The 14,347-nt window shown below is 43.1% G+C and overlaps 1 protein-coding gene across 1 annotated transcript; it reads left to right on the plus strand.

Moving 5' to 3' along the window:
- The first annotated feature begins 9,116 nt into the window (after positions 1–9,116).
- LOC118576558 (schlafen family member 12-like) lies at positions 9,117–10,232 on the plus strand. Its single transcript, XM_036176785.1, has one exon. The coding sequence runs from the start codon at positions 9,117–9,119 to the stop codon at positions 10,230–10,232; it is 1,116 nt and encodes a 371-aa protein (XP_036032678.1).
- Positions 10,233–14,347: the final 4,115 nt, after the last annotated feature.

Genomic DNA, 14,347 nt, shown 5'->3' on the forward strand with positions numbered 1-14,347 from the left:
CTGCAACTATGCTTCTGTAAGATCAGCCCCTCACATATTCCAGCAGTTCATGGCTGGGGTAGATATTGAGGTGAGCCATCTCAAAACCCTGGATCTGGGACTGGGTGGTAGCTGAGATTGTCAGCCTACCCACTCTCCCGCACCTGTGCCACCAGGGTCAGCTCTCCAGCACTGCCCTTGTGAGCAGTAGGGCCCTCTCACCTGAGTGGCACAGCTGGCAAGGGGCGGGGCTACCTATCAGGCTCTGCTGCCCAGAAGAGCTGCATAGAACATTTTCTAAACCAGTGGTTGATGTGGGAGAGCCCAGCATCTGCATCAACTCCTGCATCCTGGTTCCTGCACTGTTTGAGTTCTTTTCCGGGCTTCCTTCAATGCGGACTACGTTCTGGAAGTGTACGCCAAATAAACCCTTTCCTCCACAACTTGCTTTTTGGTCATGGTGTGTCAATGCAGCAATAGAAACCCTAATTAAGACACCTGCTTAGTATAAGGCTCTGAGTAAATTCTTAGTGCAGCCCACTGGCTGTACTCTCAGTGGTGGGTGAGGAGGGTGGTATCATGGGGTGTGTGAGGCCATGGGTATGGGGGTGTGGGACAGACTGACAGGAACAGGTGTTTGGTTTTTTTTTTTTGTTCATTGAGACAGGCTTTCTCTGTGTAGCCCTCTCTGTCCTGGAACTCACTCTGTAGACCAGGCTGGCCTCAAACTCAGAGATCTGCCTGCCTCTGCCATCTGAGTTCAGGGATTAAAAGTGTGTGCCACCACCACTGGCCTAAGGAAGGCACATTTTATCCCTATTGTATCTGTGGGTTTCCTTAGTGAGAACCCTATGTGCTCAATCCCAGTATTACTCAGAACAGGCGAAGCAACATTAAATGTATAATGGGTTCACTCATTCGCCAATTGGATTTAAGGTCATATCACCCCACCACACGTGTCCTCCTTGTACCTCCCTGGGAGAGAGCCTATGTCTGATACTGAAAGCCAAGGCAAAGGCCATGGTTGCAGAAGTCCTAGGGCCCAATGATGGGAAGCACCTATTACAGTTTTGAAACACAGATGTGATTTGCCTATGAAACTGCCTTTTAAATTGGGTCTTTATGGATTACCATTCCTGTTAGTCTCATAAAGACTTTTCTTCCCTTTAGATAGGTAGTGGATATTGCCAAGACTCACAACTGCTCAAAGTCATGAGTATAAGTGACTATTGTTATGGCACAGCGGTACAATGCTTAGGCAAAAACTGAAGAAAATGAACAAACCTCAGTATCAACCTTCTCCAAGGCTTTGGGATCACATCACTAAAGAGGTGGAAAAAAATTATTTTCAAAATTTGTTTTTAGAATGACTCAGACTAAGCCTTAATATAATAAATGAAAAGTAAAAACAATTTTGTTTTGTTTTATTTATTTATTTTTTTTGAGGGAGTTCTTGTATAGTCCAGGCTGGTCTTGAAGTCAGTAGACTTCAGAGGATGAGAAGGAACTCATGATCCTTTTGCCTCAACTTCCCAAGTGTTGAGATTACAGTTCTGTGCCAGTAGGCTTAGCTTGTGATAATAAAATTTAATTCTAATTTTCCAAAGAAAGAAATTATAAGTCAATCATAAAATTACTATCTCACGCTTTCATAGAGACTAAAATCTGAAACCAATAGTGTACCACACCAGGAACAGAAATGGGGGAGGGGGAGTCTTTAAAAATCATTGTTTAGTGGGGTCAGTGGTTAAGAACACTTATTGCCCTTATAGAAAACCCAGGTTTATTTCCCAGACTCACATGCTGCTTTAAAATTATCTGCAATTTCAGTTACATGAGATATAATGTCCTCTTCTGACCTCTGCAGGAACCATGCACACAAACGGCACAGAAATGCATGCAAGGAAAACACTCATACACATGAAATGAAACAGATGAATCTAACTATTTTTAAATCAATTTCAGTAGAGTTTAATGACACATACCTACAGCCCTAGGAGGCAATGCGGTAGAATTAAGAGCTTGATAAAAGGCTATATAAGGTGCCAGAGTCAGGCTAAGTTATGTCCAAAATCTCATCTTAAATAAGTAAACAAAATCTAAAAGTGTTTGCTGAGGGTGTAACTTAGATGACCTGGGTTCGATGCTTATGAATCACTCCAGCCCTCCAAAGCCAATCAATGTCTATCACATGTTTACAGCTTAGTAGTACATGTTGCCCTACTCTGACATACAGCATTGTTTACATTTCTGGTTACTGTGACAACATCCCGAGGCTAGAGTCCTTCAAAGCAGGGATGGAGTGGTGGCCAGAGGACCTCTAGTTATGAGGGATGGAGTGGGAGGTGACAGGTCCAACTGTGTGCAAATTAAGGAAGCAGACAGTAGTGAATGCTAGTTTCCTGGTACCCTTCCCCTGTTTATTCAGCCCAGAACACCAGATCATGGGGTAAAGACCCCATATCAGGGTGGGTCTTCCCTCCTAGCTAAACTTTTGTCAAAACTTTCTCACTGACAAGAACAGAGATGTGTTTCCTAGAAACTTCTAAGTGTAATCATCATCTTATCAAGTTCAATAAGTTATTCTTGAATTATTGTTTCCCTCCTTCTGTTATAGTCTCGTGGGTCAATGTTATCAACCCAGGGTGGCATCTTCACCCACCACCTTTGTATGTTGAAGGCCTAATGTGGAAATGGGGCCATCAAGGAGGTGAGCAAGGGGTAACAAAATCCTAAGGGTGAAGCACCACAGAACTAGTGTCCTTATGAGGTGACATGCCAGAGCACCTGCTTCCTTTGCACTGAGCAAATGGCCATGGGAGAACACAAAGACTGGCAGCTGAGTAGAGAGGCCCCTGAATGATCTCTGCTCTGCTTCAATCTTGGTCTTGGACTCCTTAACCTCAGGAACTTTTAAGCCACTCAGTCTGTGGTATCTCCCTACTGCAACACAAGAACACTAGGGATACAACACTATGTTATTCTTCTAACTAAAAAGACTAGGCTCAAGATGTAGCTTAGTGGCAAAGAGCATGTCAGCATGTGCTAGTCCCAAGGTTGTTAACCTCTAGAACTGAGAAACCAGAAACTCTTAAGCTTTTTCAAATTAAATGTATTTATTTAGCTAGGCGGTGGTGGTGTACACCTTTAATCCCAGCACTCGGAAGGCAGAGGCAGGCAGATCTCTGTGAGTTCAAGGCCAGCCTGGTCTACAGTGTGAGTTCCAGGAAATGCACAAAGCTACTCAGAGAAACCCTGTCTCAAAAAACAAACAAACAAAAAAATGGTATTCATTTGTGTGTGAGGGAATGTATATGTGTGTGTGGTGTATGGCTTTCCTTCAAACCACAGTCTAGCATTTCCTTCAGCATGTTGCAGATTGTTGGTTTGTGTTGGGGTCTATTTAAGATTTCCACACCAAGGAAAATCATGTCACATAAAAACTATCTGAAATGTTTGCAAAAAAATTTTCTAGATTAAAAAAACATTGTCTCCATTGAAACTCTTGGAGAAAAAGGTGATTATACTAGATGCAAAACCTCTCTCAGAGCTTTGTAATAGCAAATCTTAAATAATTATATTGCTAACTCCCAATGCAAATACACGGTGACGTTTGGGCAATGGCTTGCTGTGTCAGTACCATATGGACAATGAGAAGAACCAGATCTTGTAGCTGAAGAGAGCCACCCAGGGCTTCTCGAAAGGCAATGATAGCCACAGAGAACAGATGCTGAGCATCCTGAGCATTTGAATCTTCATGAGTGGTACCATGCAGTTGGCTACCAAGGGTACAGAGACAAGAGGAATGACGGGAAGGCCAAAAGAATGTTGATGAATTAGCCTGGAATATTCTGGGCAATGCCATTCCTCGGCCCTTCCAGAGCCACTTTCTGTGGCTGTTTCATCTGGGGGCATGGAGTTGGCTTGTCTCCATGGTCTCCTGGATGTTTCAACCCATGCTTAAGATTAGTGTGTGATCATCTCCTCTATGCCAGCCAACTTCTGCATAACATCCAGGATTGCATTCTGGTAAAGTTCTATGAGGTCACTTGGTTATTCTTCTAATCTTCAGACCTGTATCACCCTCCAGCAAGTGGTGCATTATCAAGGAATAGTCCCTCTGGTAATATTCCTTGGGGGTCTCCTAGGATTCTCCTGGCTGGCCCTGGATTCTCAGATCTCTTGGATCTCATGAAGGAATGCATCAGATCCTAATCCATGCATGATTAGATGCTGACTTTGGAGCTGGTTGCTCTTGCAGAGATGACCACAGTGGTGCTGCAAGCTCCCAATATGTCTACTGTGGCACGAGAGCCACCATCCTGACTGACAGTGTGGGGTTGACTATTACTCCCAATGCTTTCAGGTCAAGATCCATTGGTCTGCAGTATGGGCCTGTTGTCTTCTCTGGCAGATATTTTCCAAGATAACAAAGTGATCCTTCCGACCTGTGAGAATTGCCTCCTCCTGTTCAATAGACAGATCTGGAGGAGATGGGATAGCCACGTTTGTGTTTAAATTAATTTTAGCCAACATAAAACATAATATGCCTCATTATATCTACACACACACACACACACACACACACACACACACACACACACACACACACATTATTGTACTTCACTCTACAGCCTCACCTTCCTCCTCATACCTGGTTTGTGGATCTTAAATGTTGTGAGTCAAAGAAACTTGTATGACCATAATTATCATAAGAGAGGGCACAAAGAAAAAGAGGTAGATGAGTCTTGTTTGCCTAGGGTGTCCCTTGGAGCATCCCACAGAAACCCATCTTCCCAAAGAGCTAGGAGATGCAGCTTGTACCCTATGAGCCAGCTTCCTCCTCTGCTTCCCTTGGCTCAGTCTTCCATCTCCATGCTCCTTCCCTGCAAGGCTGTGACAGGTGTTCTTGGTGTCCTAGTGTCTCCTGCTCTGTCTGAGGGCAGAGACAGCAGCTTTCCCCCGGGGAATTGGGTGCAGTTGTGAAGGCTGAGTTACCAAGTCAAGGAGCCCAATTCTTCAGTTCTGACAGGTCAAAGGACAGTCACAGAAAAGGATCAAAGAACTTACATAGAGTTACAAAACTTCCTGGATTGACGCTGACCAATGAAACACAAGTTCTCCAAAACTGAAATCAGCACTGAGAGTGGAGGATTTGGTCTATACCACAAAGGAAACATTAGAGCGACCACAGCACTCTAGCTTGGCATTCTCCAACCCAGTTGCTGAGGAAATCTGGTGACAGCCACCAAGTCTCTGCTGTGGAGTCTGTCCCAGGCCTGAACTTTTCTGTTAGGTCAGCAGGTGTCCACAGCACAGCCAAGTCACTGTGGACTTCAAGCAGCTGAGTGATCTTCGTTGGAGCATCTTTTAGGTAAGTGAGCCACACTCCATGCCAGCATCCTCCATCTCAGCATCTTCAGTCCCCTTTTCCCATGCCTACCCAGAATTCACTCTGCTGGCTCTGGGAGGAGGTGGGGGACTTCCATTACACCCTAGAGCCATAGAGAAGATCCTTGTATCTTTGTCTCCTTTCTGGGAAGTTTGGTTCCTTGGCACTTTCATAGCCTCCTTCACAGATGCTGAGGGCTTGCAAGCTTTTAGGAGCATGGGATGAGAGCAAAATCCTTGGTCTTCATGGGTTCGGGTACTTACAGATCCCTCATAGAGGGAGCCTAGGTTCTGAGAGGGTCAAATAGGGGCCAGTGAAGCAGGGGGGAATGGTTTATGCACAGGTAAGTTATGCAGGTCTCCAAGCCCCTCTGAGTGTGCTCCATCTTCTTGGAGACCCAACTCTGTGGGAAGTTGGGGGAAATTTGCCATCCTAGCATAAAAAGATCTAAGAGCATAAGAGTGCTGGAGGGTTTTTTATCTAGAATGAGAGCATTGCCCTCCCAAGTAAGATGCAAAGCATCATCCTAGCAGGGAATGCTCCAGAATTATAGAGGCAGCTCCTTCCACTCCTGTGCCCTCGGTTCTGTGCCTTCCTGCCAACCTGCACTGCTTGAGGAACTAGGGACATCTGTCTGAATGCCATGCATTTCCTGCTAAAGATGACAACAGTCAAGGCTCTGAGTTCAGCTCTGAGAGAATTTTCTCCAGTGAACACTCTAATGAATTTTAAAAGAAATAACTAGTGTTTAAATCAGACTCAAGGCTTGTGGGAGATTAGTGAGTTTCATTTAGGGACCAGAATTGGTGGCTTCTAGATTCCAGCTTAGTAGTTAAGGACTGTTTTCCAGATAGATGCCTCAGGGCAGAGAGATTAAATCATAGAAATTTATTATAGCCACAGGTGTTGAAATGAGATAGCTCAGGTCCCAGGATAGCTCACAGACTTTCTATAGGAAGTCCACTACAATTCCCTTGAGTCCCAAATATGCCATTGATATGAGCATCCTCCTTCAGCACTTCATGGTGAGATGTGGTTCCTCTCCCCTTTCCATATTGGGGATGAACCAGGTGTGCTGGCTTAGGACAGGGTCTGAATGAGGGGGTGCTGAATGGGACAGGTTGGGAGGAAATGAGGAACAGATATTTCTCAGCAATGCACATAACAGGGTGAGGCTGCATCTTCTAACTGAGCAGAAATGAAACTGTTTTTCCCGTGCCTTAGTAGACTTTCAGTTTTGTTTTTGTTTGGTGTCTGTACCTCCTCCCTTCCTATCTCCCCCAACCCAGTGCCTACCCTGCAAACAGCCAGAATCTTTCTAAAATATAGCCCAAGCTGTCTTCAAACAGATTTGCAAGAGCTGAGATAACAGGCATGTATCATTTCAGCAGATCTTTATAGTTGCCTGAACCATACTGTGTACAGGACTAGGGACTCCATGAGGCAACTCTTGGGCTTAGTGAAAATCGATGTGATTAGGAAACCCAAGCCTCAGTCACACTGAGCCAGAGTACTAGTATAGGTGCAGTAACAGGGGACTCTTGACCACATTAATGCCACATACGGGATAATGCAGCAAGTTAAAGTCTTTTGTTAACAGTTAATGATAATGATACAAAACTGCTTGTGAATAAAATGTGATCCCATGGAAAAGCAAGAATCCAAATTTTCTCCTTCGATTTCTGATAGAATGCGAAATCATGATGAGTTCATGTCCATAAAATGTTGAATCCATTTAATATTTGGCTTTCTGTATAGGTTGGGGTTTAACCCAAGGCGCAGTACACATCAGGCAAATGTGTGCTTTCACTGAGGTCCCCATCCTCCAGGCCCTCACTCAGCCTCTAGAATCATTTTTTGTTGCTGTTACACTCTATACAATTATCCACCCATAACCACAGGTGGAAGAACTGCAAACCTCATAGATGCAAATTTTAAAACAAACACTGATAAATTAACTTGAGTGCTACAGTAACAGAGTAATGGGACATTTCTGTGGTCACAGTTTTTCAGGAGACTGAAGCAGGAGGATTGCTTAAGAGTTAGAGCCCACACTAGGCAGGAAGAAAGAAGGAGAGCACTCCTGAGTTCTCTTTCTCCCACAGAAACATTAAAAATACAGAACTCCACTGAACTAAAAGCCAGAAGTTGATGGTAACCACAGGTATGCCCAATCAAGAAAAAGCCATATTCAAAACTGGGAGATCTCAGGCTAGAAAGATGGCTTAGTGGTTAAGAGCTTAGGCTGCTCTTGCAGAGAACCAGAGATCTGTTCCCAGTACCCGCTGCAGGCTAACATCCACTCCATGAGGATCTGATGCTGTCTTCCAGCCTCTGTGAACACCACATGCACAGTGACAGAGCGGCATGTCTGCAAAACACCCATATGCATAAAATAAAAATAAATAAGGTCTTAAGCCAACAGCAACAACAAAAACTAGTTGACAAATGTCAAGTCATTTTAGGTCCCAGTCTGCAGGAAAATTGATCCTGATGGGTCTTAAAAGGAAAACACCATGGGCTGAGATGCACAGAGACTGAGTCTGGCCACCTTATGTCATTCAGCCTGATATAACAAAGAGACTCAAGCTTGGTGGGTTGTGAATAATAGACTTTTTTCTTAGAGTAAGGCTGAAGAGGATAGAGCAAATTCCATACTGAAGAGCAAACAACGAAATTGTCTGCTGGATGTGTTCCACGGGGCTGGGCATTGTGCGGGTGGGGGAAATGGTTATTTGGGGATAGATATTTATACCATGATAACATCAGTAGTGACTTCTCAGGTATTTTGCGATATTTCATTGTGATCCTTCTTTATTTTAACCTCATCGTATGGAGAGTAGATGTGCCAAATGAAGATGCCATCATGGTCAGGATCTAGTGACAATCATCTTTTCTTTGAAGACTGCCAGTGTCTCACTGTGACATGATGTAGTATAGGGTGAGCTTAGCTGTCTGGAGTACCTTTTATCAGATCACTGGGTCCATTTAGATGACTCTACCTTTGTGACCTGCTAACCTCCCAGAGGCCTCATCACCATAAGAGTGAGGAATTACAACATGAATTTTGAAAGGAAAGAAGCATTGGAGCAGTGCGATTCTGTTTTAACCATAAGAACCCCACCTCACTGGAAATATGTGGGTATCTAATAGGAAGAGAGTAGCACGACTTGGTCCATGCTCTTCAAAATCAATGGCCAAAGTTTACAAATTAAATTTACTCCCAAAGAGTAGAAAGATAATTCACCTGCTCTATTGTTCTATGTACCTAGATCCCTAGGGACAGTTTTGCTAAGGGACTCTCCCTGGAAGCAGATAACTGATGAACTAACATCTGAAATTGTTTAAAAAAAAAAAGCATAAGTGGTTTTATAACAAAACTTTGCTTGATAAAAATCCCCCCAAACATAGGTAAATTGACCTTGCAGTTTATTGAAAGAAAAGACACAGAATTCAAGTTACACCATATTGAGAATTAGGGAGGAAATAAATCACTGATAAAATGAAGTTAAAATAAAGAAGGATCACAACGAAATTATCGCAAAATACCTGAGAAGTCACTACTGATATGTTATTATGGTATAAATATCTATCCCCAAATAACCATCTCCCCCACCCCCACAATGCCCAGCCCTGTGGAACACATCCAGCAGACAATTTTACTGTTTGCTGTTCAGTATGGAATTTGCACTATCCTCTTCAGCCTTACTCTAATATCTATTCTATGTCTGTCTTACAGGAAAGAATGGCAGCTTGCAAAGGAGGGGCTGCTGAGAAAACGAACATCACTGTTGATAAAGAAAGCACCTCTGCTAAACTGGTTCTAAATGTAGGAGAAGTCACTCTTGGGAATGAAAGTAGGAAGAAAATGGAGAAGAGGCATAGGATACAACAGAATACAAGCATTTTAAGAGCTGTCTGTGCTCTGCTGAATTCTAGAGGCGGCATGGTCAAGGCTCATATTGAAAATGAAGGCTATAACATCGACAAACATGGAATAGGAGAAGATTTGGATACTTCTTTTAGGACTGTTCCGGCAGTTGTTCAGAAGTGCCTAGACTTCAAGCAGGAAGGATGCTTCCTTATCATCTCTGTGGAGTCATGGTGTCTGGATATCTCTGATTTGCACCCTATCACCATTGCCACCAATTTGTACATGAGAAATGGGGCTGCCTGTGTTAAAATGAACTTGCATACTGCTCGGCAATTCTTCAAAGACATAGACAACCCTAGAGTAAGATCTCCAAAAAAATCAATGTTGCTGGATGAAAGGCTTGGTGAGAACATACAAGAAGGACTCCATGTGCAAGAAGAACTCCATGTGCAAGAGCAGGCTGCTGCTTTTTTTGACCAGACAGAACTCACAAAAATGACAGAATTCTCCTTTAGTGAATCCAAAAATGTTGAATATAAATCATTTGAAACAAATAAGTTGGTACAACGAGTTAAAGAGATTCTCCCTCAAACTGTTTCTGCATTTGCCAACACTGACGGGGGATATTTGTTCATTGGTTTGGATGAAAACAAACGGCAAATAATTGGTTTTGAAGCAGAGAGGAGTGATCTTGAGCATCTAGAGAGTGAAATAGACAAGTGCATCCAACAGCTGCCTGTCATTCACTTCTGTGAGGAGAAGCAAGGGATAAAGTATACATGCAAATTTATCCCAGTCAGCAAATCAGAAGATGAGTGTTCATATGTCTGTGCGCTCAGAGTGGAGAGGTTCTGCTGTGCTGTGTTCGTTGCAGAGCCAGATTCCTGGCACGTGGAAGACAACTGTGTGAAGAGGTTTACCTCAGAGGAATGGGTCAAGGTCCTGATGGATAGCATGCCAGGGTCAGGAAGAGAAATTAGCAATTAGAATACATTTAGCTAGGTAAGTTGGAAGAATTTCTCTTTGGGGTTTGAGGCAAGTTCCTCAGTCCTGACTTTACTCAGTGATTAACAATGGATCCCTGAAGTCTCAACTGCTTCTGCCACCTACCTGGGCTAGAGAGTCCTCTCACCCTGGAGATTACCTCAACTGCCTCTACTCATGTGTAAAGCAAGCTCCAACATCTCCCCACTTGAGCCCCTTTTCAGGCCATAGGCACTTCTTTCAGCAACCCTTCCCTCAGTTGTTTGCTGTCTCACTCCCCACTCCTTCCCATTGACTCCTCTCCCTGAACCTTCTTCCCTTCCAGTTACATTATTAGACTATATACAGCCCTGGAGTTTATGATGAATAAAGTACCTTGCTCTGTGTAGAATATTATTTTAAGATGTGTTACGTTTCTTCATGCTGTGGAACATTTGTTTAATGATGAAAGTTGTGTTGCATTCTTTTATCTTGCATTTGCTTAACACTGTGAAGCTGTGTAACTTTACCCATCTAAAACATCTGATGATTCAATAAAGAGCTGAACAGCCAATAGCAAGGCAGGAGAAAGGATAGGATGGGCTTGCAGTCTGATAGAATAAATAGAAGGAGAAATATGAGAGGAAATGAGGAAGAGGAGGAGCAAGAGAACAAAGAGAAGAGGACACTAGGGGCCAGCTACAAAGTAAGAGTGGAAGTAAGATTTATAAGTAAGAAAAAAGTAAAAGCCCAGATCTGAAAGGGAGATTGGCTAATTTAATTTAAAGTTTTAAAAGGCTGGCGCTGGGAGGTGATATTGCACACCTTTAATCCCAGCACTTGGGAGGCAGAGGCAAGCAGATCTTTGTGAGTTCGAGACCAGTCTGGACTACAGAGCAAGATCCAAGAAAGGCGATAAGCTACACAGAGAAAGCCTATCTCCAAAAACCAAAAAAAAAAAAAAAAAAAAAAAAAAGGTTGGCAAGAAATAATCCAAGCTAAGGCAGGTAATTTGTAAGTAAGAATAAGTCTTCATGTGTGATTCATTTGGGTACAGGGTGGATTCCACCCCCCAAAATAGCAAAAACAACCTTTAACATATTGGCATCCCAGTGTAGGGAAATTTCCAACAACACTGGTGTGCCAGGTTTGCAACAGAAAAGCCTGTAATGAGGCCAGAGCAGCACCAGTCACTCTGAGCCTGCAACATTGCCAACAGCTGTTACCATCTCCTCCCAAGCTCACTGCTGCTTCACAAGCCTCCTACCTTACGTTTTCCAGAGGTTTTTCAACAAATACATCAAGAAACAAATAAAATCCTCAGCAATGTGGTCACCATAAACAACAATCTTCTTTGTGAGAAACTGTCCATAGATTTGGGCCCCCCAATAGCTCTAGTTTTGACTGAGAAAGTTTTGACTTAAGTTGACAATCTTCCTATGGAAAAATGGACTAGTACATTCCAACTCCGCGGTCCAAAGCCAAGGCTGCCCAACTCCAAAGTCCATATCAGCCTTTGTATCTCTCTGCCTCCCTGAACAGCAGAATAAGTGACATACAGCTCCATGTTGACAGTAATTGTGGGAGTCAGTCAGAGTTCAGCTCCAACCTGCCAAAGAGTTCTTGATTGGAGGAGAGAGGAATGAGGAAATGATAGATAGAAAGATAGAAAGACAGGATAAGAAAGACAAAAAACAGGATAGCTTTGGGAGGGTCCTGGGTTAATACCCTGTTGCCCAGAGCTTTATTCAAAAGAACTTTTTATAATATTTCAAGGGGGAGGCAAAAGACCTCCCCCTTGCAAGATCAATACACACCATACAGCCAAGTGTAGAACCTTCCAAACACCTGATACCCACGACCCTGGCCAAATCATCCCATTATGCAGCCCTGCTGAGTAAAGCAAGCTTAGATTTTGTGATCCTGAGTAAGGTCTCATTAGAGAGCCTCTGTGGGCTCCCACATGTTCCCCTTCTTAATAATATAAATCTTAAGTGAGGGCACAGAGCTTAACTCTATGCAGCTCTGAATAAGCTTTCCACTAAAAGCTTGCAAGTAGCTGGTCTAATTATAGCAATACATCTGCTCTTTATGGCTGCTATACCTCCTAGTAAAGGAGTAGAGGATGATAAAGATGGAATGGCCTCTTTGAATGGGTCTAAGATGAGTATAGCAGTCTTATAGCTGCACCAAGCCTTTTTTTTTTTTAAACCAGCAAGCTCCTGATGCAACTGCATTGAATAAATCAGTAAACTCCTGATGCAACTGTATCAATTCTAAAGATATCTTAGCATCACCCCTAACATTGACAGGTTAACAACATAATTCTAACATGAATATTACTATACATAACTAAATCTCACAAACTTACATCCAAAAGCAAACTCTCAAAAGAACTATTTACAGTTTACAAACTTTAGCAAACACCCAAAAGCAATCTCTTAATACAACTATTTACATTTTTTGCTAACAAAACATAGTGTATATTAACAAAAGTTAACAATCCACTCAAAGAACGAAAGATATATAATATTTAAAAAATTAAAGAGATTGATGAATATTAACTCCCCCTTTTCCATCATAATTTTTTAAGCTGCATCTTGAGTTTGTGTAGAAAAAACTAATTTCTCTATTTCTAATCACAGTTAACAAAGTGTATATGCATACACAAAACAGTTTACACATCACTCAGCTGATAATGTACATAGGTGAAATCAAAATTGTCTCACTGCAATTGAACTACTCCTGTCCACCCCATTTCCTAAGTCTAAAAAGTTCAAAATGTCAGTTCTATTACCAGTCTTAATGTTCCATTGAATGCTGGAAATCAGGACCTGGCTCATCAGCTGCCTTGAAGTCTTTGTATAACTGTCCAACTCATGATGCAAATCATTCCCATGCACCAAGAGCATTGTTTTCTTTTCAGTTTTGGGTTTACCTATGTTTAGTAATGAATCTGAGGCAAAGCGGAGGGTTTGCCCCACTGCACCCAGGTGGGTCTCAGCTGTCCGTGTAGCTCCCACTGTAGTGGATAGCCATCCCAGCATTGGCCTGGAAGTTCCAACCTGCATTGAGGCTTCGGTAATGGTCACGCCCAGAAGGCAGGGTGGAGGAGGAAGAGGAAGACCAAGGATGGAGAGGAGGTCTCTCCCTTGGTTCCGGGACCCTGGACGCTGGAGGTAGACCGAGCAGAGTTCTCCAGAGAACACCACTGGACTGTGCCATACCTTTCCCAGACTCTACAACCTATCCCTTCATTTGTAAGTTACCCTACAAAATAAACCTCCCATTTAACTACATGGAGTGGCCTTAATAATTTCACCAATATCTGGCGCCCAGCATGGGGCATGAACCCAGGACCCTGAGATTAAGGGTCTCATGCTCTATCGACTGAGCTAGCTGATAGTTATAATTTCCTCAGTTATGATAAAAGATAAGTTAGATATAAAACCTTAAACTCACAAATATAAGATAGATAGGATATCTTCTTTAATATTGTAACTGTAATTCTTGCTTGATAATTGTTTTGTTATATGTAATTGTACTATGTAAAAGTTAAAACCTTCCTTAAAAAAAAAAAAGAAAAGGGGAAGTGCTGTGGATATCGCTCTGTGTAAATAAAGTGCTGATTGGCTAGTAGCCAGGCAGGAAGAATAGGGTAGGTGGGACAAGGAAGAGGAGAAGGCTGGGAACAGGAAGGCTGGTGGGGAACACTGCCAGCCGCTGCCATGAGAAGCAACATGTAAAGATACTGGTAAGCCACAAGCCATGTGGCAAAGTATAGACTAACAGAAATGGGCTAAATATAAGAGTAAGAGCTAGACAATGGTAGGCCTGAGCTAATGGCCAAGCAGTTTAAATAATATAAGTGTCTGTATGATTATTTTATACGTGGGTTGTGGGACTGCGGGGGCTTGGTGGAACCTGGAGAGAAGCTCTCCAACTACATCCCACCACCACTGCTCAGCTCCAAGGAGGAGTAGAAAGTGGCAATGTGTGGTCCAGGAGTCCCAGTTGGTCCCCTCAAGACCTGGGGGACTCAGTGCTGGTCCAGCTTTGCCTCCCTGTCATCAGCCTTCTGCCTAGGACTCCTGTGTCCTGTGGTCCCGAGGGCTCTCTCATGCCTTGCACTACATGGC

This window comes from Onychomys torridus, unplaced genomic scaffold, assembly GCF_903995425.1.
Source record: "Onychomys torridus unplaced genomic scaffold, mOncTor1.1, whole genome shotgun sequence".
Classification (NCBI taxonomy): domain Eukaryota; kingdom Metazoa; phylum Chordata; class Mammalia; order Rodentia; family Cricetidae; genus Onychomys; species Onychomys torridus.

What these genes read in the sequence shown, in the direction of transcription:
- LOC118576558 (XM_036176785.1), top strand. Translation starts at nt 9,117, where the DNA reads ATGGCAGCTTGCAAAGGAGGGGCTGCTGAGAAAACGAACATCACTGTT.